This window comes from Lactuca virosa, chromosome 4, assembly GCF_052849685.1.
Source record: "Lactuca virosa cultivar CGN04683 chromosome 4, Lactuca_virosa_CGN04683_v6, whole genome shotgun sequence".
Lineage (NCBI taxonomy): Eukaryota > Viridiplantae > Streptophyta > Magnoliopsida > Asterales > Asteraceae > Lactuca > Lactuca virosa.
Genome location: NC_136429.1, coordinates 408,975,799 through 409,002,316, shown reverse-complemented (window position 1 = coordinate 409,002,316; position 26,518 = coordinate 408,975,799). Strand labels below are relative to the sequence as shown.

The 26,518-nt window shown below is 35.8% G+C and overlaps 1 protein-coding gene across 1 annotated transcript; it reads left to right on the top strand.

Moving 5' to 3' along the window:
- Positions 1-11,884: 11,884 nt before the first annotated feature.
- LOC145106520 (uncharacterized) lies at positions 11,885-12,415 on the top strand. The gene has a single exon (XM_079043478.1). It carries the CDS (start codon positions 11,885-11,887, stop codon positions 12,413-12,415), a length of 531 nt encoding a protein of 176 aa, XP_078899604.1.
- The last annotated feature ends 14,103 nt before the right edge of the window (positions 12,416-26,518 follow it).

Here is a 26,518-nt window from a genome sequence, read left to right as displayed (position 1 = left end):
GCGTATGGTCGTTCTAAAATCCTACAACCCATCGACATGTCTGTTTTTTTCACAGCTCCCGTAAGTAGCCCATCATTATTTTAATTAATAATACTTATGTTTTGTAGGCTTATTGGAATAAAACTGAGTATAAAATGTCATTGGTCGATAGAATAAACCTAATCGTAGAGCGTCGTAGGTTCATAGGAATAAACCTTTTTTGTAGAGCTTATGTTCGAGACTATAGCCATTCTTTCCTAAGAAAGTACTATTTCTCTATAGCCAATAGCTCAGATACTGATCAGAAACACCCCCAGCCGGCAGTAGAAATATCGGGTGGTGAGACGACATCATGAATCACAATCGTTTTCTTACACAGAATAAGAACAACTGAAATACATAAGTAAGCCTCCTACGGTAGGCTGGTTAGACTAATCTATCGAAGATTGTGCCTCAATGACTTCATTCCATAAATGAAATCTGATGGGTTTTGAGCAAAAGAACATCCTATGTGCACATGTAAAACCCTAAAGCTTTGGATCTAGGTTTCTCTATTGTACATGCAAATTTATCCAAAGATTATAAACCCTAATCTAGCATACTATGAAAAAGAGATCTATAATAAAACAAGTTTAGATGATACCTTTCAATAGTTGCTAGAATCTTCAATCTTCAAGAAGCTTAGTATCACAAGTGTAATACCTCTAATGGCTTACAAACACCACAAGTAAGAAGACGATCTAGAAGAGGGAAGGAAAGAGGTGCAATTTCGGCTATAGTAACTCTAGGGTTTCTTGGTGTAGCCGAAACTGAAGCCCTAGGGTCCCTTAAATAGGTGAGCAGCTAAGGTTTCGGTCAAAACCCTAATTGGATGACTTAGGCCCTAAGCAGCTTAAGAACCTTCTGGAATAAGGCCCCCTTGGAAGAAATTAGAGTGGGCTTCCACTCTAAAATTCATCCCCCTTATATCCATAAGGATTCACAGCCTAAACTCAATTGTCTTATAACTGACAGTTTCAGTCCCCCTTATTTAATTAATCTCTTTTAGCCACAGAATTAATTCTTAACTAATTCTTGACCAATACTAACTAAACTATATGATTTCTCCTTTAATATATTATTCATATAATATATTAATAAACCATAATAACCTCTCTCTCTCTCTCTCTCTATAAATCATCCTGTCCAGTTGCTTTGGTGAAGGCAACCCAAAAGGACCATGCACAACCGGGTCAAGTACATACCAAATATAGTTACGGGCTTAGACACTAATCCAACAGTCTCCCACTTGGATAATTCTAGTAACTATAAATGCAAGTATGACTACAGGATCCGATTAGCAATTGTAGCTCTCAAAGACGTTGTCGAACTCTAATCTTATCAGTAACCTGTCCTTTAGATAAGGGATCGTATAATCCTATGTTCTAGATATCATGCGGACAATTACATGGAACATAGTCATACTTATTGTCCAGTAGTTTGTTTCTCGATCTCGGATTCGTCTGACATAGAACCTAATTGAACACATCAACTCAGTCCTGACCGGGCCTGACACATAAGTCAAACCAAATCATTAAGGGGCCCAGATATCGCTTTTACCCTCTTAGGATAAAAGGAACATATAAACCTCGACTTATATGCATTTACTATTCACTCATCAAATTATGCACAACAATGTGTTTTATAACATCATGTTACTGATGCGTTTACGCATTATCAATGCACAACTAACTTGCAAACAATAAACCATATATCTAGGTTTAAAGACTCTATGATATTATTGTCTTGCAATCACTCGTGATAAATTCCATGAAGTGACACCAACAAGCGTGGGTTTAATCCAATGCTCAAATCTTATTCATAAGCACTCATGAACGTCGCATCAAACTTTTGCTATGTCTAATACACTTTAGACAATCTACAAACCAATTCATGACAGTCTTCTTTCATACCTACTTCCAAAGTATGAGCGACTACGGACTGTTCGAATAATCTTATTATTCAGGAAGTCAAAACATGCAAAGTGCAACAATAGGTAAATAATTAACACAAGACATTAACTTTACTTAAAAATAATACTCCTTTATTTAATCATCAAATGTTAATTACAATTTATCTGTTACACGTTTTGAAGCTATCTAATCTAAACTAATATCGTCCTTTAGCCCAATGCTCTTAGCGTGCTGCAAGTGCTTAACCCTACTCGATCCCTTTGTAGGGGGATCTGCTGGGTTATCCTCTAATGATACCCTCTTCACTACGAGGAGTCCCTCTTCCACCCGATGTTGAATAAAATGATATTTCCTATCGATATGTCGAGATCTACCATGATCCCTCGGTTTCTTGGTCAAGGCAACCGCTCCTTCATTATCACAGAAAATTTCCATAGGCTCCTTTATGGATGGCACAACCCCAAGGTCCCCAATGAAGTTCTTCAACCATGTCGCCTCCTTTGACGCTTTACTCGCCACTATGTACTCTGATTCGCACGTTGAATCAGCTACGGTCTCTTGCTTGAAACTTTTCCAAGTCACTGCTCCTCCATTCAGTGAAAAGACCCAGCCCGACTGAGAACGGTCTCTTGCTTGAAACGGTCGGTCTGAAAACTGGCGTCACTATACCCTTGCACCCTTAAGTCATCACTCCCACCGAGGACTAGAAACCATTCATTAGTCCTCCGAAGGTACTTAAGAATATTCTTGAATGCGGTCCAATGTGCTCTGCCATGGTTCCCTTGATATTTGTTGACCATGATCAAAGCGAAGGCCACATCAGGGCGAGTACAAGTCATAACATACATGATCGAGCCAACTGGGGAAGCGTAAGGTACTCGGCTCATCTCTGCTATCTCGACTTTGGTACTCGGGCTTTGAGTCTTACTCAACTTGGCATTACTTTGGATTGGTAACTCCCCTTTCTTGGAATTCTCCATACTAAAACGCTTTAGTACCTTGTCTAAGTAAGTATTTTGACTAAGTCCTATTAGTCTTTTACTCCTGTTTCCTACTATCCTTATTCCCAGAATATAGGCAGCCTCTCCGAGGGCCTTCATAGTGAAACACTTTCCCAAGCCAGACTTAACTTCCTGCAGGGTCGGAATGTCGTTTCCTATGAGTAGTATATCATCAACATACAATATGAGGAAGCTAACTATACTCCCACTGGCTTTGACATATACACATGATTCATCCTCGCTTCGCAGGAAGCCAAACTCTTTGACTTTCTCGTCGAAACAAAGATTCCATCTGCGAAACGCTTGTTTCAATCCATAAATGTATTTCTGCAGCTTACACACTCTATTGGGATGCTTCGCATTGACAAAACCCTCTGGTTGACTCATGTAAACATCCTCAGCCAACTTTCCATTAGGGAAAGCGGTTTTGACATCCATCTGCCAAATCTCATAGTCATGAAATGCAGCAATGGCTAGCATCACCCTAATAGACTTTATCTTCGCAACCGGTGAGAAGGTTTTCCCATAGTCAACTTCGGGAGTTTGTGTAAAGCCCTTCGTAACCAATCGCGCCTTATAAGTGTGTACTTTCCCATCAATGTTAGTCTTCTTCTTGAAGATCCACTTCCACCCGACCGTCTTACGACCTGGCACATTGTGAACCAAATTCCAAACTTGGTTGTCATTCATGGACTGAATCTCGCTATCCATAGCCTCTTTCCATTTTACAGACTCCGGGCCTGCCATGGCTTCCTTGTAGCTATTAGGTTCGTCAAAATTTATTAGTGTACTGTCACTAATAAACGTATCACCCTCACTTTTTATATGGAAACCATACAACACAGGCGGAACACTAACTCTACTAGAACGTCTAAGAGGTAAGGACTCGTCAATCGGTTCAATAGGAGTTTCCTCCTCAAGTTGAGCGCCAATGTTAGAGGTTCCTTCATCGTTCGATTCTTGAAGCTCTTCAAGATCGATTTGCCTCCCACTGTCTCCTTGTCTTGTGAGTTCTTGCTCTTGGAAAATCCCTCTCCTCGCAACGAAGACAACATTGTCACTCGGTCTATAGAAGAGATACCCAAAGGACTTCTGCGGATATCCGATGAAAATACACCACTCACTATGAGGTTCGAGCTTGTCGTAAATCTCTCGTCTTACTAAAGCCTCGCAACCCCAAACCTTGATATATGCCAACGAGGGAGCTTTCCCTGTCCACATCTCGTGAGGTGTTTTAGCAACCTTCTTTGTAAGAACTAAGTTATGGATATGGGCGACAATATCTAAGGCATACCCCCAGAATGAGATAGGTAGTGAAGCACGACTCATCATGGAATGAACCATGTCTAGTAAGGTTCGGTTACGCCTCTCAGCTACACCATTCAACTTGGGTGTCCTAGGTGGCATCAATTGCGAAATGATTCTGCATTCCTTGAGGTAGTCGTGGAATTCAAGACTAAGGTACTCTCCACCTCGATCGAATCGAAGCATCTTGATTTTCCTGCCCAACTGATTCTCCACTTATTGTTTAAACTCTTTGAACTTTCCAAAGGTTTCTGACTTGTGCTTGATTAAGTAGATATACCCATATCTGCTATAATCGTTGGTGAAAGTCACATAGAAGCAGCTTGCATCCCTTGTGGTGGATCTAAAGGGCCCAAACACATCGGTGTGTATGAGATCCAATAAACCATCACCCCTTTCACAAGTACCAGTGAAGGGTGACTTGGTCATCTTTCCAAGCAAACAAGACTCGCACATGTCATCGTCCCTAAGGTCGAATGACTCCAACACTCCGTCCTTTTGGATTTGGGCTATACGTTTCTTGTTGACATGTCCAAGACGATAATGCCACAAGCATGCTTTGTCCAAACTATTGGAAGATTCGATATGCAATACATCATTTCCTAACTTGTCTACAACCATCACAGTTTCATATATTCCATTACAAGGTAATGCTTCAAAATAGAAAACACCATTAAGATAAGCCTTAATAGAACCCTTTTCATTATCAAATGAATATCTAAATCCTTGTCTATACAAACCATGAAAAGAAATGATGTTTCTTGCCATTTCTGGCGAATAGCAATAGTTATTCAAATCTAGTCCTAATCCATTACTAAGCACTAAAGAGTAAACTCCAATCTTGGTGACATGCGAAGCTCTTATGTTCCCCATGATCAAGTTTATCTTCCCATGCTCCACATCCCTATTTCTTCTTAGGCCCTGCAAATCAGAAAAAATGTGAAAACCACATCCTGTATCAAGTACCCAAGAAATAGCATGTGATGAATCATTAGATTGAATAGTGTAAATACATGCGTAGGACAGATTGATCTTTCCATCCTTGATATCTTGCAGATATTTCGGGAAACTTCGTTTCCAATGCCCCTTGTCGTGGCAGTGATAGCACTCTGCATCCTTTGGGTTTGAGGTAGGTGCAGCGGGACCAGCCTTGGTTCCACTAGAAGTGGTGCCATCATGGGACTTTTCTTTATGGTGGCTCTTTGAGGGAGCCTTCCTCTTCTTACCCTTTCCTTTCCCAATAGCCAAGACTGGGGTAGCAGTAGGAGTAGGAGTTTGTACAACAGACTTGTCCTTGAGGTTGCTCTCAGCAGTCCTCAACAGGCCTTGAAGCTTTCTTAACGTAACCTCCTCTTTGTTCATGTGGTAGGTCATGCGAAACTGGTTGAAGCACGGTGGCAAGGAGTGAAGGATGATATCAATCACAAAACTCTTCATCGAAGTTAACATTTAACTTCAGCAGGCGGTCAACATATCTTTGCATCTTCTGTAGATGAGCAATGACAGACTCTCTGTCTCTCATCTTGGTCGTGATCATCGAAGTGATGATCTTGTACCTCTCCTGCATTGCACTTTGGTGGTACCTTTCAAGCAAATCCTGATGCATTTCGTAGGGATAGAAGTCCTCGTAGGAATTTTGGAGTTCATCAGTCTTGGTCGCTAGCATGATGCAATGGACTTTCGTGGCATCACACTCATGGGCCTCAAAGGCAGCGATCTCCTCGGGAGTAGCAGTGTTGATGTTCACCTCTTTCAGCTCCTTGTCGAGGACATACTCCTTGTCCTCGTAACGGGTGACCATCCTTATGTTGGGGATCCAATCGTTAAAATTGTTTCCGTCGAAGATCACCCTCCCACGCAAATTCATGAGTGAAAATGAGCCGGAGGTGTTTGAGCCTAAAGCGTTGTTGTTTGAGTTGTACATCTGAAAAGGAAAAGAGACAAAGTTGATTAGATAAGAATCCCCAATTAAACACCCAAATGAGAAATTAGGGCTAGGATCCAAAAACATTGTTTGCAATTTAGAAAAGGGATGTCGTAATCTAAACAACAAATAATTTGAAGGTAAGTGAATGACGATTCACTAATTTCCACCATTAAAAAAAACAAAAGATAAGTTTTAAATGTATTGAAACTCCTAGATCTTTTGAGATTCATTGAACTTTTTAGTGACATGTTTAAATCTCGGTATGCCCCTCAAGTTTGTGACTGGATACTGAGGATCACAAACAAGGTGTGAATAACCATGCAAATGTACATGGTGCCCCCAATGTTACAGTCACCTAATCAATGTTCCGGTTAACCACACACACTCTATTGATCTATGACAAACATTGAGTCACCCTTTTCCACCTTTGCTTAGAGCCAAATTAGTGAGCCGGTTAACCACACACGCCCACTAACGTCTTAACAAGGGTACAAAGTGTAATTTCATGGAATAACATCAAATTCACATTTTGCCTAAAGTAACTAAGATTGAGAATTTTATAAAAACATCTACTTACTTTATTCATCATTATACTTTTAATGAGGAATAAGTTGCCCTATCCTACCCGTTCGGCTAACGACCCTCCACCAATAAAGGAAGTGGTAGGTGAGAGTGGACACCCATTAAACGGCCATTTTTTAGGCCATAACATTATACCCCCCTTATAGATCGACTTCGTGAATGAGGCCTACTAACGGTAAGACTAGCATGAATGTTATACATATATAATAATTATTCTTATAATATTATAATAGTATAGGGTAACTTTTAAACTTGTAAAATTCTAGGGTTTCAAATTTAGTTATTTTAAAATTAAACTTTTAATAAAAAAGAATTCCAAAACTTGAGGGCAAGTTTTGAAACATTTCAAAACTATCTAGATCAAAATTCAAATAAAACAATTAAACATTTAATTTTGTGGTTATCTAATTTTGACCTAATCCAATTACATGCAAGATAATTGATCAAATAATTCAAATAATTAAGATTTATCATATAAGGTAATAATTATCTAATTAAATGACAAAATCTTTTATTTTGACAAAGATAATCATAAGGAATCAATAAAATTCGTATTTTATTAATAAGAAACAATTACAGAATTATCCTAAGTCAAAATAAGCAAAAATCCCGAAAATTCGTCTGTCTCACAGCCCGACTCGCCGACCCCCTTGTAGGACTCGCCGAGTTCATCTTACTCGTCGAGTACCTCATTGGGATTGACGAGTCTGTCAAGCAGATAGCACAAAATTCGATTTTTAGCAATGAACAAATACACCATGCATCAAATACAATAGAAACCAAGCAAGGCCCTAATACCACTGATGGGTTTTGAGCAAAAGAACATTGCACATGCAAAACCCTAAAGCTTTGGATCTAGGTTTCTTTATTATACATGCAAATTTATCCAAAGCTTATGAACCCTAATCTAGCATACTATGAAAAAAAAGATCTATAATAAAACAAGTTTAGATGATACCTTTCAATAGTTGCTAGAATCTTCAATCTTCAAGAAGCTTAGTATCACAAGTGTAATACCTCTAATGGCTTACAAACACCACAAGAAAGAAGATGATATAGAAAAGAGAAGCCCTGGGGTCCGTTAAATAGCTGAGTTGCTAAGGTTTCGGTCAAAACCCTAATTTGATGACTTAGGCCCTAAGCAGCTTAAGAACCTTTTGGAATAAGGCCCCCTTGGACGAAATTAGAGTGGGCTTCCACTCTAAATTTCGTCCCCCTTATATCCATAAGGATTCACAGCCCAAACTCAATTATCTTATAATTGACAGTTTCAGTCCCCCTTATTTAATTAATCTCTTTTAACCACAAAATTAATTCTTAACTAATTCTTGACCAATATTAATTAAACTATTTGATTTCTCTTTTAATATGTTATTCATATAATATATTAATACACCATAATAACCTCTCTCTCTATATATATAAATCATTCTGTCCAGTTGCTTTGGTGAAGGCAACCCGAAAGGACCATGCACAACCGGGTCGAGTACATACCAAATATAGTTACGGGCTTAGACACTAATCCAACAAAATCTTCCTGCTTTTATTTCCGTGAGAATACATGCGTTTTGAAAGACTGACAACTATGAAGTTGGAGTTTTCACAGGTTTGAGTTTCTTTTGTATCAAATGTACTTTTCTACTAAAAGTATGTTTATGGAAAGTGTAATTTTCTACCAAAAGTATGTTTACTGAAAGTGTACTTTATATAAAAAAGTATGTAACTAAAAATGTACTCTTCTACTAAAATGTATCTTACTGAAAGTGTACTTTTGTATCAAAGTATGTTACTGAAAGTGTAAGTTAAGGATACTTGTTTTTCATTTGACCCTTACATGGTCCTTCTATTGCCGCTTTATGTATACAAATCGTATATAATCCAAGATTTGATAGTCAATCGAATGAATGATTCTACCCTAAACCCACAACCAAGCAAGGAACAAGGAAGAACGTTAAAATAATCATTCTAAGTTTATAGAATCTTAGTTATATACAAATCTAAAGAATGTTAGGGTGCAAAGTCACGCTTGGATGTATTTGTGCTTTACCCACTTGTATTGTGTAAATGAGTTGTCTTTCCTATAATTAGGAAGTGAGTGACACAGATATTTAGAAGGAACACTTTAAGAGCATTAGTTTAGAGAGAGAAATTGCAAGACCCATTTGTACTCTTTCTATCAATACTAATGAGAGCTAAACCCATATTTATTTACTTCATGTGTTCTTGAGTGTACATGATGATTCACTAGATCTTTTCTAATTCAGCACATGCCATCATAATCAACATCACTACAATTGGTATCAGAGCGGGTGTTCTTGATTTAATTAAGAATTGATCCATGATAGCAATCTTCATTTGGTGATTCTTCATTTTTTATCTTTGATCTTCATGTTATTCAGTGTTTGGATTCTAGAAATCGAATTTATATTTGATTCTATTCATAATTCGATTTTCTTCACTAGAATTCAAGTGATTTTTACTTTCTCTCTCTAGAAAACCCATTCAAAATCACTTTCTCTCTCTAGAAATTTTCAAGTTCTTGTGATCATGGTGGATTTGATGTATGATTCTTGGATTGTGATCGTTGAAGATATCAAATACAAAGTCAATGAAGATCAATCTTATGGGGTGGTGTTCAACAAATTGATTTCATGGGGTAATATGGTTTCTTATGGAGATTTGAAGGATGATAATGGAAACTTGATTTTTCAACCACTTTGTAAGATTGTATGGTTGAATAAAATCGCCTTGTCCATATTAGTCCGTAGTAGAAATCAAAAGGAAGGAGAATAAAGAGATTTGTTTAATAAGAAATACATTTCTCTAATTGAAAACCCAAATGATCTTCGTGATCTTAAGTTTGTTGAAGTTCTTGACAATGGAGTTCAATGTGATGTTCTTGATGTTCTTGAAGTTCATGACAAGAAGATTTAAGTTGATTCTCATGAAGATGCAAAAGTTTTTTGTTCGATTGGAATTCAAACCGATGATATTTTGTGTTCTTGTGATTCGTTTGAAGGGATGATTCCTTATTGGAAGCCGGTAATCCAAGAAATTCACAGGTATCAAACTCCAAAAGATTTGATTCAAATTTGTCAAGTTGAAGTTGTCAAGAATGAGTGTGTTCTTGAAATCAAATCTTCAAGATGCAAAAAAGTGAGAAGGAAAAAGAACAAGAAGAAGATTAAACGGAAAAACAAGCGGGTTTATTCAAATGTTGTTGTGAAGCCGAAATTCGTGAAGCAAATTTGGGTTCTAAAGCAACAATCTCCAAATGTTGCATTGAATTTGAAGTCAAAACCCAAAAGTGTTGGTGGTTCTTTTGAAGATGTTTTTGGATCGTTGAAGAACACAAAGAACGAGTTGTACATCACGTATAATGGGTGGTACAATGTTCAAATTGGAGATTTTCTCGTTCCGACAAAAGAACCAAGATCTTCTAAATTTCATTTGTTCGTTGCAAATGGGTCTCGATTCATCAAAAAGTTATCTCAAATTCTCAAATGGATTCCAAAACATCCATGATTTCGATTCATATTTTTTGTTTTTCATTTCTGATCGATTTGTCTCATTGGATCAAATCCATTTCAACCCCATTGATTGATCCATGTATTTTTGTTTAGATCAAAATACCTCAAAATCAATATCATATTCGATCATTTTTTTTTATTTCGAAATGTTATTGCTCATTCGAAATTAAAACAAGTTTGAGCATTGTTCATCTGATACATATTTCGAAGCCCATTCTAAATATATTTTCGTTACTATTCATCCTAATCAATTAAGCCCAAAACGTATTTTACTTGCTGTTTCTTTGATCCGAATTCAATGTTGAAGCCCAAAGAATCCCTTAATCAAATATGAAACAATTCGTTCATTCCTCTTCACACGCTTAAAGTTCTTGTACTCTCGATTGTTCTTGATAGTATTCATACGAATGAGATTTCATTTTGTCTTTCTTAACAATCGATGCGCATAGATTTATATTGTGAATCGATTGTATTTGGTTTGTACAAATATAAAGTCGATTGTGATCAAGCGGTCAATAATTGATTCAATTGAAAGTCAAACGAATTCTAAAAGTCAAAATCAGATTTTAGATTGAGGTTCAATGAATTGAATTTCGAAATTGTATGAGGAATGTTCGAATAGAAATTCTTTTAGTCGAAATCGAATTTTTAACTAAAATCGATATTAGAATCGATTTGATGTTTATTGTGGTCAACGAAAAGAAAAGTCAAAATTGAAGGTTCTACACTGAGATGTAAATTGGAATCGAAATTGATTTGAAAATTGGTTTGTTCAATTACTGGAAACTGAATTGAGATCGAATGTTGGATTTTGATATGTTGGTCGATGTCAATGTTGATTTTAGTCGTTGGAATCGAAATTGATTTGAAAATTGGTTTGTTCAATTACTGGAAACTGAATTGAGATCGAATGTTGGATTTTGATATGTTGGTCGATGTCAATGTTGATTTTAGTCGTTGGTACTCAGATCGATAGCGAAATGGGTCTGTTGTGTGATGGTCGACGGATCGATTTTGGGGATGAAGTTTTGTCGGGTAATACTATTCATTTTTTTCCTCTGTATTTGAAATACCGGGTAATACTATTCATATCTCCAAATATGGGGATGAAGTTTTGTCGGGTTTAATCCTTTATTTTATATATTTATCCCATTTGTAGTTTATTTTATCAATTAGATTTAATTCAAATATAATATTTAATATTTATAATATTTTGTTATATAATAAATTATAATAATTAATCATAAATATAAAATTTATTTTTATTTATCGAATTCATATAAAAATTTAAATACATATTAAAATCATGAAACACGATAACATATTTACAAAAACTTGCAGTTAAGATATATCTTACAGATACAATAGTGGAGATATTTTCATATCAATATGTGAGATCACCAACTGCAAATGATATTGCAAGGCTTTTGTCTGTTAATGCAAAAAGAGGTTTTCCAGGAATGTTAGGAAGTTTAGACTGTATATTGGAAGTGGAAAAACTGTCCTACTGGGTGGGCTGGACAATGTAGTGGTCGTAGTGGGTCGTCAAATATTATTCTTGAAGCTATTGCAGATTATGATCTTTGGATATGACATGCTTATTTCGGTATGCCAAGCACCAACGATGATATAAATGTGTTGGAGTATTCCCATCTTTTTTCCAATCTGGCTCAAGGTATTGCACCCCCTGCTCATTATGTTATTCAAGGGAAGGAATACAACATGGGATATTACTTGGCATATAGTATATATCCAAAGTGGTCCACTCTAGTACAAACTATTTATAAACCAACAAGTCCAAAAAAGAAATTTTTTGCTACACAACAAGAGGCATGTCGAAAGGATGTGGAACGTGCATTTGGAGTTCTCCAATCAAGTTTTGCGATTGTTCAAGGATCATCTTGTTTTTGGCAAAAGGAAGTACTACATGACATAATGACTACATGTATTATTTTACATAATATGATAATCGAGGATGATCGCGATCTTGAGGCACCAATTGGAGTTGCAAGAGAGATGCCACCGATAGATGTTGAATTGACGACGAATGAAGACAGTCAATTCCAACAATTTGTTGCTCGATATAAACGTGTTAAAGATAAAGAAGCACACTTCAATCTACGAAAATGCGTTAGTTGATCATTTGTGGGAAATTTATTCCAACACATAGATATGTTATCCATGCATGTATAATATTTATTTAAAAGTACGTATGTCTAATATTTATATAAATATATATAATATTTATTTAAATTGTGTATGTGTAATATTTTTATAAATGCACGTATAATATTTATTTATAAGTGTATTATAAATATAATCTTGTTTATTTAATATTATTGTAATGAAAAAAATATAAATTATATATTTGTTAAAGCTAAATTAGTAGAAGGGTGTATTTGACAATTAATGTAAGTTGAAAGACTGGAATACACTAGGAATATATTTTTTAGGGTAAAAAAATAGAGTAGGGTTGGAGATGAAATATTATTTACTCTATTTTTTACTCCATTTTGGGTGGAAAATGGGGGTAAGTTAGAGATGGTCTAAAGGATCGAAGATTTGGAAATCGACGGGATGAGTTGATTTTTATTAACAAAGAATTTTTCCTTGTTGCTGAGTTCTTGAATGACAAGCTAAGATTGTTGATTTTGAGTCCAGTATCGCTGATTTCGAAGGGGGGAAGATGGTTTTGATGTCGATTGTTCAATTTAGTCAACGGACCCTGCGATGAAAAAGCGAAGAATGAAGGCTTTGTGATTTGTTACTTTCGAAGGCTTTGGGAAGTTGATAGTCAAAGATTTGGAGATTGAAGTTTCAAGGGTTTCTACCGGGTATCGGCTAAGATTTTGATTTACTGTCAAATATTTGGGTATGGGTGTCGACATGGAACAAACCAATTGGGGAAGAAACACAAAAGTTTCGAAATTGGTCCTTAAAATTTCGACAACTTGACAGTTTATACACATTTTGAAATGAGGACTAATTTTCGACATTTTGAAGAATTGTGCAGAATTTTCGAAAAGAGTCCCTGCAGTTTCGAAATTTTGGCAGAAAAGATCCAATTTTGAAGCTAAGAAAACTGAGAAATTGAAGAATGTTCATTTCTGGTCCCTGCAAATGGTGCGAACTTACACTTTATGCCCAGTTTTGCAAATAGGGAGCGTTTCGCATCTTTAGTTGTTTTTGGCGCAATAGGTCCCTGTAGAATTCTGTTATTGACAGTTTTTACCCGGATTTTGGAAAATCTTGCAACTTTCACCCATAAGTAAAAAATTTCACAATTTCTGAAATTTTTTTTGAGGTTTTTTCGTGATTGTTTTTCCATGCAAGTTTTTCGGTGATTCATTTTTGGTACACATCAAGGGGGAGTATTGTGAATTTTATTCCTCGGGCGCTTCTCACCCTTAATTGGTTTTATAATCATTTTTTATTATAAAAGGGGGAGAATGATGGGTATTCGAAGCGAGTTTTTTGAGTATTCATTTGCGGATTTGAAGACCGGTGTTACTTCGAGGGGGAGTTTGGTTTTGATCGCGCGAGCTCGTTGGATATTGAAGTCGGGCATCCAATCCTAACTTTGAGGGGGAGAATGTTAGGGTGAAAAGTCACGCTTGAATGTGTTTGTGCTTAATCCACTTGTATTGTGTAATGAGTTGTCTTTCCTATAAATAGGAAGTGAGTGACACTCATTTATGTAATGAACCATTTTGGAGAGCATTAGTTTCAGAGAGAGAAACTAGCAAACCCATTTGTACTCTTTCTCAATCAAACTAATGGGAGCTTGAAAAGATTTATTTACTCCATTTGTTCATGATTTGTATGATGATTCACTAGATCTTTTCTTATTTCGCACATGCCATCATAATCAACATCACTACAAAGAATACACTTAACAAGTATGGAATACCAACACGGATTCCTAGTTTATAAATGAATTGATATTACAGAGTTCTTCTATGAAGTGAAGTTTTGTATCAAATGTACTTTTCTCACTAAATTATGATTGTTATAGAGTTGATAAGTACTTTTTGAGACCGAAAAGTTATTTATATGTATATAGGTAGTTTCCTAGCCTATATAATGTATCTTATTATCCTGAGTTTCATAAATAAGTTCTTGATAAAAAGATATTCCTTGTATGTATATATAGGGGTCTGAAGTTTCCTATATATATTTTATATTCACTTTGAGGTACTATAATCGAGCTATTTTAGACTAATCTCCTTCTCCTGATGCTTCATCAAGTTGTAAAAAATATAGACAATTATCACCCAATGTATAACTCGAACGTCAAGGTTGTAGCTATAAGCACACTTAAACGTCAAGCTTTTAGCAAGCAACCATAGGTGGGGGTATCAACCAGTATAGATAATTTTCCCGATCCTTAGACATTAATGGTTATAAGCCATAGGTCTTTCTAAGTATTGTGATAGTTAGTTTGATGAACAGAAGGCTCGCATGAATTTCCTAATGTTGAATCATTATACTAACTCTAACTTTATTTGATAAGTTTTCGGGAAAATTATCTACAGTACTATGCATTACTATATCATTATGTGATTCAAGGTTCCACAATCTTACAATTGAATTTGATATTGAGATAGAGTATCTCCAATACAACTATATTGTACTAATTTCTTAATATTTAATCAACTTGATGGCCCTAATTTTGTGTTATAATTTCTAGGCAAAATATATACAATACTATTCATGACTGTAATCCTTGTTTAAACTTTATTTTGATAAAGTTTTAACTAGCATTTCTATAAACCTAATAGTGTAACGTCCGAAAAAACCATGATAAATTTATCATTTTTAAAATAATATAACATCCATTTTTGATAAAGTTACATTCAAGATAATGTGAAATCTCAATCACAAGTCTGTTGATGTGTATACAGTCCCACCTTCACAATTTGATAAGTACCTGCAAAATATTTAATCCACAATTGTAAGAACAAAGCATAATGAGTTCCCCAAAATATCACATGCAACACATCACAATAATCTGCTACGCGCTATCAGCAATCTTGTGGACTATTAGTGGTCCCAATGGGCTAACAAAACACCTTGTGCATTATTAGCACACCTCACGGGTTATTAGCAACCTTGGGGACTATTAGCAGTCCCATTGACTCACAACAGTCTACGATTTATCAACAAGTCAGTTCATATATAACAGAAATCAACAAATAAGACACATGTGGTCAACATGCATATACCACCTTACATGCAAGTATAGTGAGAAGACTCACCTCAATCGTGAAGACAGGATAAACCATCCACTCGAGCCAACAATATCAAGCCTCCCCTTTCTATACATATATAATAAAACACTAATTAGCAATCTAAGAAAATACTGGCCCACGAAAGGTCTAGGCTCACAATTAAACCTCCCCTGGGAAAAAGACCATTTTGCCCTTACAATACTAAGTCCAAAAGTCATACCGGCCAAAAAGTCCATGGTCAACCATCGGTTGATTTACGACATGCGTAGAGATACGCCATTCATACCTAGATTACGCTCCCTGATCCCAAAAACTTATATTAAGGTTTTAATACAAGAAGTCAAACTCTCAAACTCCCATATATGAACCTTTACAATGTCTTGATTGATAAAGTTCCCAACTTTACTCGTTAAGACACTCCAATCAATCAAAAACTAAACTTTATGCACTAAAATGAACTAAAATGCTAACACAACTTGCATGGCATAATGAACAAGCACCAAAGCACAACTTTCCAATTCCAAAAAGTCCCAAAAGTGTTCCTTATAACTCAAAAGGTGTTGGAGTTTCCTCAATTCGCAAAACACAAGCTCAAGTGACCAAAAATATAAAAAATATGACAATTAACAAGATCAATGAAAACAATGACCAAAATATAAGCTTTTCACTCACATTGGTCTAGGAATGAAGCAACCTTGTTGCATCTATACTTGAACACTTCTTCTATACACTTTGTAACCACCTTGTTCTTCAAGATTCTACCTTCCATTGGAGAAATAAGATCACAAATGATGCCAAGGCTCAAAACAAGTAAAAGGAGGCAAGGGTTTCTTAAGGAATGATCTTAGATGATGGAAGCTAGTTATGCTAGCGTTTCCTAGAAGTTAGAACCCTTAAATAGGGCTTCAATCCGAACAATTACGGTTTTGATTTACCATAGCTACGCCATGCATAACTGAATTTACACCAGGCATAGCTATTAAAAAAATGCATTCCTCCATTATCATTTATGCCCTACATAGCTTGCCTACTCCATACATAGTACAAAATCTTTATTTTCCAATTCAACTTCAGACAACCATAATTTCTTCATATCAACTCTGTTTTCGTCGTTCTTTATATGCACATAATGGTATTGAAGAGCCCCACAATTCTATCTGGTTACTTTTGGCTTAGCACATGCTGAACTAAAACCATGATCCATGCAAGAAGCCCAACATATGACTTTTCCCGTTTTACCCTTTGGTTCAAAAACAGACCAATCAAAGGATAGGGTCTCATACCTAATATTATCATCCATCAATAAGGTTTTAACTTTACTTCCTTGAAGCCCTTGTCATCGGCTGAGGACTGTGCTTCACATTGCAATCATCAAGTCGATCGTTATAATGACTTTCTTCTTAAGTTCTGCAACTCATACTGGCACTATTTCGAGTAAGGTCCTTGATACCTCTGTCTCATCTGACTCACACATATTTGCACCATTCAGTCCTGAACTGCGACAGACATTAAGGCTCAATCAATTAACCAAAAATGCCACCAAAAATCCTGCTCAAAACTATCCTAATTCTAGCCCAACCGGTGTGGTCTGCCGAAATTGAATCTTACGCAACTATGATCATAAATGAATACTAAAAATCGTTGCTACATTATCCAATCTTCCAATAACTAATTCCAGTTATCATCTCAAACCACAAGAAGCAACAATTTCACCACCAAAAAATCGAGAGGACATCTTCATAGGGACGAAGATACAACTTTATTGAACTTGACTAAGTGATGACTCATCAGTTGCACCTTTATATGATACAACTTGAATCCTTAGAATAACCTCAACTTCTAATGATAAACGAAACAACCAACGATCAAAAATTTAATGAGAAGACTTCCTATCTACAAGTTCTTAATTGGTAGCCTGATTTTCCTTCTTGCATGCAACAATAACCCTAAACCAAAAAAATCTTGTACCCTTGAACTATAGGTTCCTTCGACCCATTACACTGAACCCACAAAATTGTGTTGACCGATAATCTACAATGGAATATACCTAATTCTCCCCCACTTAAGGTTTGAGCTACCATTGCCTGATGCATGCAATGCCCAAGCCTCAAACCAGCTCATCCAGATGCGCCAACATTGACTCACAATATGCAAAATGACATATAAACATCATCCACATAAATACCAAACAATCATAAAAAGCCATGAACCTCAGATGGAGACCTTGGAAACACTTCCCATCATCATTGTTGCAATTTCAATGAAATCCTTCAAACAACCTTGGTTGACAAGTTACCTAACAAACCGAAATGATGCACATAAGAACATGCAATTGGAAATTTAACTACAACCTCATTCTCCTCTTGAAGCTTCAAGATTCCCTTATGATCCTGAAAACATAGTTCCTACAATCTCAGTATATCTGCGAAACTCTCTTTTCTTAATACAGGAACAACTCGATTCCTCCTCAAGTACTCCTGACATTTTTGGAACTGAAATACCTATTCCTCTTGTGACATGTCCTTCAACTTGGTCATTGAACCACAAGAACCATTGAGTCTCAAACATCCTTTCGCTGGGACACAAATACTATTTACTGTTAACCATTGACTAACATAACCATTGACTAACCCATATCTAATCCCTCATCCCTCGAGCACAGGAGGTAGGAAAACACAAACCCAATGGAGAAGGCAAGAACCCTTGTCATCGGCTGAGGACTGTGCCTCACATTGCAATCATCAAGCCGATCGTCATAATGACTTTCTTCTTAAGTTTTGCAACTCATACTGGCACTATTTCGAGTAAGGTCCTTGATACCTCTGTGTCATCTGACTCACACATATTTGCACCATTCAGTCCTGAACTGTGACATACATTAAATCCTAAAAGGCCGATAACGATGGAGACAATTGCAACTAACGCTAGTGATATAACATATTATCTACCCTTCACTAGCTCCTTATAAACCTTTTTGACCCTTATTGATCCCTATACAGATCCATTGCTTTCAGTAGTATGGGCCCATACTACCTTCCACGACTATCTGTATATTTCCTAAGAATTGCTTCTAAGTTACTACACCAAGCCATTATCAATCTCAAATACCAGTACCACCACAGGCACACACTACTACTCATCCTAGACCCTCTCTCTCTAGTATTTTTCTCAGGCATGAGCACGTACTAGAATGCTTTTCTAGGAATCCTACCACTGCCATGTGTATCAGGACACCCAAGCGCTTAAAAAAGCCACCACAATTGCCTAGATTCCCAACGTAGACTTTCTTATTCAGAAGTGATTGCAAAAGCACACTCTAACACTCCCCTGAGATCACAAGGAATATTCACCCCCACCCGACTATCAGCTATGAAATTAACTTCTACCAATGTCAACTAACTATCTTAAAAATACAATTACATGCAGCAAAATTTAATAATTTTTCGACTAGAAGACCTAACCCCACAATTGTTATACACAGACGAGAATTGTGCAATAGGTATGAATCAATTCTTCTAAAATTATTTAACCATTGCAACATGTAACTTAACATATTCACTTAATAGCTAACTAACATGGATATAAGTTTCACATAGCACAAAGAAAGCAACAACAGAGCAAAAAAATAAATTCAATAAGCAACAAGTCATTATAAGGATTAGGCAATTCTAACTCGAAATTCTAGAGGACCATTAGCCTACACACTATCCTACATCTCTAATAACTCATATATCACATACACATGCATCTCTCCTAAGTAGGCATTCTAGCATGCAACCCTAAGTAAATCCTTAGCCTAACTTATAGCATGCACATCACACTATAACACAAATAACAAAAAGTGAAGTACATCATATAAAGCAAGTATGTTTATATTTGGAAATCACTTTCCGACCTCCAGCTGACGGTTTATAAAAACTCTCAGATTTGTAGTATGAGTTTGGAATCCCATGAGTGGTCATCTAAATTCGTCAAACCATGGCTTTAATATCAACTTGTAATGTTCCAAAAACCTAGGTTAATTTTTTTTTTATAAATAATATAGCATCCATTTTTGGTAAAGTTACATTCAAGATAAACCATTATTTCGAAATCAAAGTTATGAAGAAGACAATGCGGAATCTCAATCATAAATCTGTTGATGTGTGTGCATAGTTCTATGGACTATCAACGATCCATGTGGGCTAACAACAAACTCTATGGATTATCAGCACCAGCAACCCTGGGGACTATCAGCAGCCCCATCAACTTACATCAGTCTATGAGTTATCAACAAATCAGTTCACATATAATAGAAATCAACAAATAAGAAACAGCTGGTCAACATGCATAAAATACCACACATGCAAGTATGGTGAGAAGACTCACCTTAATCGTAACAAGAAGGTAAATTGTCCACTCAAGTTGACGATATCAAGCCTCCCCTTGCTAAAAATGTCTTTAAAAAACCCTAATTAACAATCAAGGACAAGACTGGCCCATGAAAGGTCTAGGCTCACACTTAAACCTCCTTTGGGCAAACGACCATTTTACCCTTCCAATACTAAATCCAAAAGTCAAACTGGCCAAAAATTCCACGATCAACCATCATTTTACTTATGCTATGCATAACAAATTTACGCCCTATGTAGAGCTACGCCATGCATACCTAGATTACGCCCCGTGTAGTGCCCAAATTCTAAAAACTTCTATTAAGCTCTTAATACAATAAGCCAAACTCTCAAACTCCCATATATGGACCTTTATAATGACTTAATGGATAAAGTTCCGAACTTTAATCATTAATACACTGAATCAATCAAGATCTAAACATTATGCACTAAAATTACCAAAATGCTAACATAACTTGCATGGCTTAATGAATAAGAACCACAACACAACTTTCCAAGTCCAATAAGTCCCAAAAGTGTTCCATATAGCTCAAAAAGTGCTGGAGTTACTTTAACTCCCAAAATACAAGCCCGAGGGACCAAAAAGTGACAAATATGAAAATTAACAAGATCCAGAAAACCAATGATTAGGATAGAAGTTTTTCACTCACAATGGTCCAGGAATGAAGCAACCTTGCTGGAACTATACTTGAACCGTTCTTCTATACACTTTGCAACCACTTTATTCTTCAAGATTCAACCTTCCAATGGAGAAATAAGCTTATGAATGATGCCAACACTCAAAACAAGTAAAAGGAGGAAAGGGTTTCTCAAGGAACGATCTTAGATGATGGAGGTTGGTCTTGAGAGCGTATCCCACAAGTTAGAGCCTTAAATAGGGCTTAAAACCGAAGAATTAGGGTTTTGATCTGTCGCGGCTACGCCATGCGTAGCTCTTTCCAAACGTGTTCTTTCTTCAGCATCTATGTGTTAAGTAGCTTGCCTATGCTCTGTGTAGTGTAAAACTCCACATTTTCCCATTTAACTTCAAACAACCAAAATTCTCTCCATTTTCGGCGTTTTTTATATGCAGGGAATGGTATTAAAGAACCCTAGAATTATCTCTAGTTACTTTTGGCTTAACATCTATTGAACTAAAACCTTGATCCATGCATGAAGCCCGACATATGACTTTCCCCGTTTTACCCTTTTGTTCCACACACATCAATCAAGGGCTAAGGTATGACAACCAATATTAGCATCCCTCAATAAGGTCTAAACTTTACTTCCTCAAAGCCCAAAGCCCAAAGCCTTTGCATGATGGAATTACGGCAACAAACCCTAAATTAAGGAACATGTCAAACAGGGTGTTACAAATAGAAACAACACAGTTTAATGCATGTATTCCTCCCAAAAACGATTAAAGATATAACATGGGCCCGTGACACTCACTTGGTTGAAGAGTATGCAAGAAACCGAAGAGATGTGTATTTCCCAAAAAATAACAGTTTTAAAGCCCGATGAATAGTGTCACATGAATAGCATTTCTTCGAAAAAAACTTGCCAGAGCTTTACCGTAAAATTGGTCGGAAAGTTCTGATGGATTTTGATACAAAATATAAGTAATATTTTCATAAAAACCGCAATAGAAGCTCTTAAAAATAACAAGTTTATTTTTGAGTTTATAACAAAAAAAAGCAATCTAGGATCCATTTATAGATGTTAGAATGATATTAAAAAACAATCATAGAGTGTTTTAGAATACCAACCTTTGGAGCCTTTGAGCCCACTTGATTTTAGGGTGTTGATGTGTCACACCCCGTTAAAGCGGAAACACAAAGGGTAACATGCTACGGTCTCACAACACAAGGTAAATAGGATTACTAACCATAATCATTGAGCATTTTATGTTTACATCATATTCAAAACAATATTACATTTTAGTTCCATACTACATAGTCTAGTAAATAACAAGAGCAATAAATATAAATCATTGTGACATCTTAAACTGGCTCATCGTCCTTTCCTGAAAAGCATGCAAACACGAGGGTTAACTATTAAATAGTTGGTAAGTTCACAGGTTTATAAAGGTACATCATTTAAGTAAGAAAATATAGGTTTGTTCAACAAAAGTTCCAACTCAAAGTGAGTGTTGAATGCCAAAGCACTCTATTCACAATCAAGCCTAACGACCGTTCTTGCCCCATTCCATTATGACCATGGTTCCTGTTATGTCAGTTCATGGAAATATGCACTCACTGTTCTAGGTGAGTGGAGGCTGTCTACCCCAAATAGCGCTATCTATATGATCGTCGACTAGATTACAAGTTAATAGGTTGTAGTTCGGTTCTTGAGGACTTAACATATAAAGTTCATAACATTTTCATATCATAAAGTTTATTTCAAGAGTTCAAAGTTCATAAAACAATATCGTTCCAAGTTTATTAAGTTCATAAAACAATATGGTTCCAAGATCATTAAGTTCATAAAATAAGCCTCAGCAAGTTCACAAAATATAGTTTAGCAAGTTCATAAAACAAAGTTTCAAAAGTTCATAAAATAGTACGGATAGCTCATAAAACAGTAGCATGCTTTCCACCCCAAAACATGAAAACAGTAAAAAGGGACTGTAAATACTCACTAGGGAGAGTTTGGGGTTTGAGATTCGCGGTTCGGTGTTGTAGAGATCGAATTCTACTAGTGCCCTACGGAACAAATAGTTTCTAGTGAGATACAATTCACTAAACCATTATCTAAGATCTACCTATCCAACTAGTGGTGTCGCAAAGTGCCCACAGTTTATTTGGTTCATTATTGGTATTATTGAATTCACGGTGCCTTGTGTTCAAAAATCCATAAAGGCATGAAAATGAACTCGAAAAATTGTAAAACCTTATATTATGGTTCTAACAAATGGAATTGGTGTTCAAAAAGTTTGTAGACATTTTTGAAGGTCATTTGTTATTTAATTGTAAATTAAATCCCAAATAATAGAGAAAATTCATAATATATGGTTAACAGTTTCTAAAATTCTCAATTTAATTTTTACAGGTTCCCATAATATTCCCAAGGTTGAGAAAAATATTGGTTTGGTTATTTGAGTCCAATGACCCGAATATGTAATTTCATGCTCCAATTTAATGAAAAATATGGATAAAATACTAAGCAGTGTCCAAATCATCTAAACATTAACATGGAATTCTTATTTTGTGAATACATTAATAATACAATTTTTCAAATATTTATGTCTTATGAAAACGATTATTTTGAATTTATGGTCATTAAATCATTATTTTTATAGAAAAGTAAGGATTTTGTTTAAGCACTTGGGATTTTACAGAACACCTCCTAAAACCACTTTCTTTCATAAAACAATTTTACTCAGAATTATTTCAAAGAGGAATGGGGTATTCAACCTCCACAAATTAGGGAATGTAACAGTTCACGAGTTCTAAATGTAGCTAGAAGTTCACGAATTTGTGTACAAAATTCTTTGGGGTTTTAATCCATGAAATATTAGAAATTATTTTATGGATATGTTAAGTTTCTAAAATATTTTTCCCAGATTTAGGGTGGGTTTTAAGACCCTTGATCATGTAATGCAAGACTAGCGATCACAAAAAAAGTGTTGTTTGCGCAACGTTTTTGTGAAAATCGTCAAAGATCATATTTTTAATGTTTTACAGTAAGGCCAACTTGGTTAGAATGTTAAATCAAGGTTCTAGTCTTTAGAAAAAGAATATCGTCATTTCATCAAGAAATAATTGAGTTATGACCTTTTAAAGTCCAGTAAACAAATCTGACAGAATGTTGAAGAGTAAAACTCATGAAAACATAGTTCAAACTTCTATTTTCCCTAATGATATAGGTTTGTTTTGCTTAGATTGAGATAGAACAACATTATATTAAATATATTTTATAGAAATACTTATTTCTAACCATTTGATCTTACATGCAACCAAGATAGATGATACTAAACTTTTGAAAAATCGGTTTTTGGTGCTAGATAAGGCTTGCACGTGCTCACCTTTGCTCTTGAATTAGGTTTGATCATGGATCATCACTATTTACTGAACATGAAACATGTTTTTGGTGGTGATCTACAAATATCAAGACCAAACAAAGGTTCTTTGTAAGAACAAGCATTAGAAATCGAAAATTAGAAGGAGAAAGTGAGTATAACTTGTAAAATTTGTTATGGATCTTTAAGAGGTTGTCACACCCTCGAACGAGATGACGAAAACGTCTGAGGGCTCGTGTGACTATAAATTGAAATATCATCACAATGAATATACATGAAACATAACACAATCATCACCAAACATTACATTAATACAACTGGCATTGTTCACATCAAGTAGTTTGACTTAGATTACATATCCCAAAATATTAATTGTATGATGATTGACATTACACAAAAATAAATCCCTACAATTGATGATTCCCCTACTTAATGATTCCTTGAGAAGACAAGTTATTTTGAAAACGGTCAACATATATAATGTTGGTGAGTTCATAAGCATGTTTGAATGAAAGATTTCGTATTATTTGTAAAACCCAGAAAAATCCGATATTTTCTGTAAAAAGTCTGAAAAATGATGTAATAGTCAAGTATAAATGCATGTGTGAATTCCATTGTAAAATATGCATAGATATGCAATCCAGAATTTCTTTGTATTCTTTCTGTTGTAAGTAGAAGGTAAGTGAATAATAGTGTTCCCTAGAAAATCCGATATTTTTTATTAGAAAAGTATGGTGGTCGTAAACCCTAAGACCATGTATTGATGTATTGTATAATTTGCATTTCCATGATTTGTATTCTGATTTCAGTAATGTTATGATGATAAAGATCTGTATGTGATTCGTTATAACCATGCTTGATAGGGACTAATTCGCCTGTCTTGGCATTGTCCAAATGCCGGTTTGTTGAAGTTAAGGTTTGTCACCCTAGACTGGCCTAGTCTAGCTGTAGCGAACAACTCAAGTGTGGGGGAGTCACCCCCGTATAGATCTATACACAAACTTTCGCTCTTCCTCCAGGAGACTCTGGTTATAACTACATGCTACGATCATACACTCAGTGGTGTCAACCGACATGTCTCACTAGATCCCAGTTGTTAATACTTGATTTTTTGATTTTGCATGATATATAATGTATATGAATTTAGATTCTTGCACGTACCAATTAAGTATTAATATGAATAGACGAAGCCCAACCAACATGTAAATGGACAACTGTGGCCCATTAAACATGTAAGTTATTGCCAGGCTCGTTAAGTATCCAAAAGGACACTTTAAGGCCCATTAAGCATATAATGAATACTCCATGCCTATTTAGCATGTAAATGGACCACTAAGGCCCAATAAACATGTAAATGATAATTTAGGCCCAGTAAGCATGTAATTGGGTCACTAAGGCCCAATATACATGTAATGAATGTATTGGGCCCAATAAACGTGCAAATGGGTCACGAAGGCCCAATAAGCATGTATAGTGAGTATTAGGCCGAGTAGTCATACAGTTGTTGCATAATGTTTGTTCATTATCATATAGTTCTTTTTAGTTGAACCGTAAATGTCACCAATGACCCAACTTTTGTTTATTTGACAAAAATGATCCTTATACACGGTTTTGTTTATCTTTTCAGCATTTTAGACATGTCTAACACTTTTATCTTCATAGAATGTTTTTTAGAGTGTTTTAGTTTACTAATCTCACCCATTTTTGTTAGAGTTTTCGAGATTCATCAAGTTTTATCACAAAATCACAACATAACCCATGAAAATCACACATAATATGCACTAATACATAGATCTACACATAAACACTTATATTCTCCCCCCAAAAACATATAAAAACCGAAAACAAGGGGGTATGAACTCACCTTGCTTTGATGTTTCGGTTTGATGAAGATATGGAAGAAGGTGATGTGACTTTCGGCCCTAGCAAGCTTGTTGAGATGATTTCTGAACTCAAATGGTCCTAAAGAGGTATGATTCATGGTTTTGAAACAAATAAGTATCAAGTTTTAACATAATCATGAAAAGTTAAACTTGTTTGAGTAGGAGTAGATTACCAATTATGGAGGAGAACTTGATGCAAACTTCTTGGAACACACACATGATCTCGAAATTTTTGAGGAAGATGAAGAAGTTCTTGAGAGGTTTTTGAAAGAGTTTGCAAGTGAAAAATGAGAGAGGTGAGGGGAGGGTCTAGGCCGAGAGAAGAAGAAGAGAGAAAGAGAGGAGAGAGGTGAAGATGTGATGGATGCCTTGATGTATGAGATTTGTTGTTTGCTTAGAGGGTAATTTGCATGGAGAACCACCATGTAATTGTGAGGTGACACCATAATATCATCCCCTTTGTTTGTTTGTTGTTTTTTTTTTTTTTTTTTTAATCATGGGCCGATAATTGGGCTAGAAGAAAAGGAGTGGAATAGTTTGGACCATTACTTGACTTAGCTCAAAATCATGAGGCCCAAATAATTATTTTTCGGCCCATTGAGCCCTTAGGAGAGTTCACGGCCCATTTGAATAAAAGAAATGGACTTTATGGCCCAGTAGGGCTATTGGAATTTGTTGTGGCCCAACTTGGCCCATCGGAGATAAAATGAATAATTTTAGGTCCATATGACCCAAAA

Bases quoted from the DNA above. Each gene is read 5' to 3' on its own strand.
- LOC145106520 (XM_079043478.1), top strand. From the start codon at position 11,885: ATGCCAAGCACCAACGATGATATAAATGTGTTGGAGTATTCCCATCTT.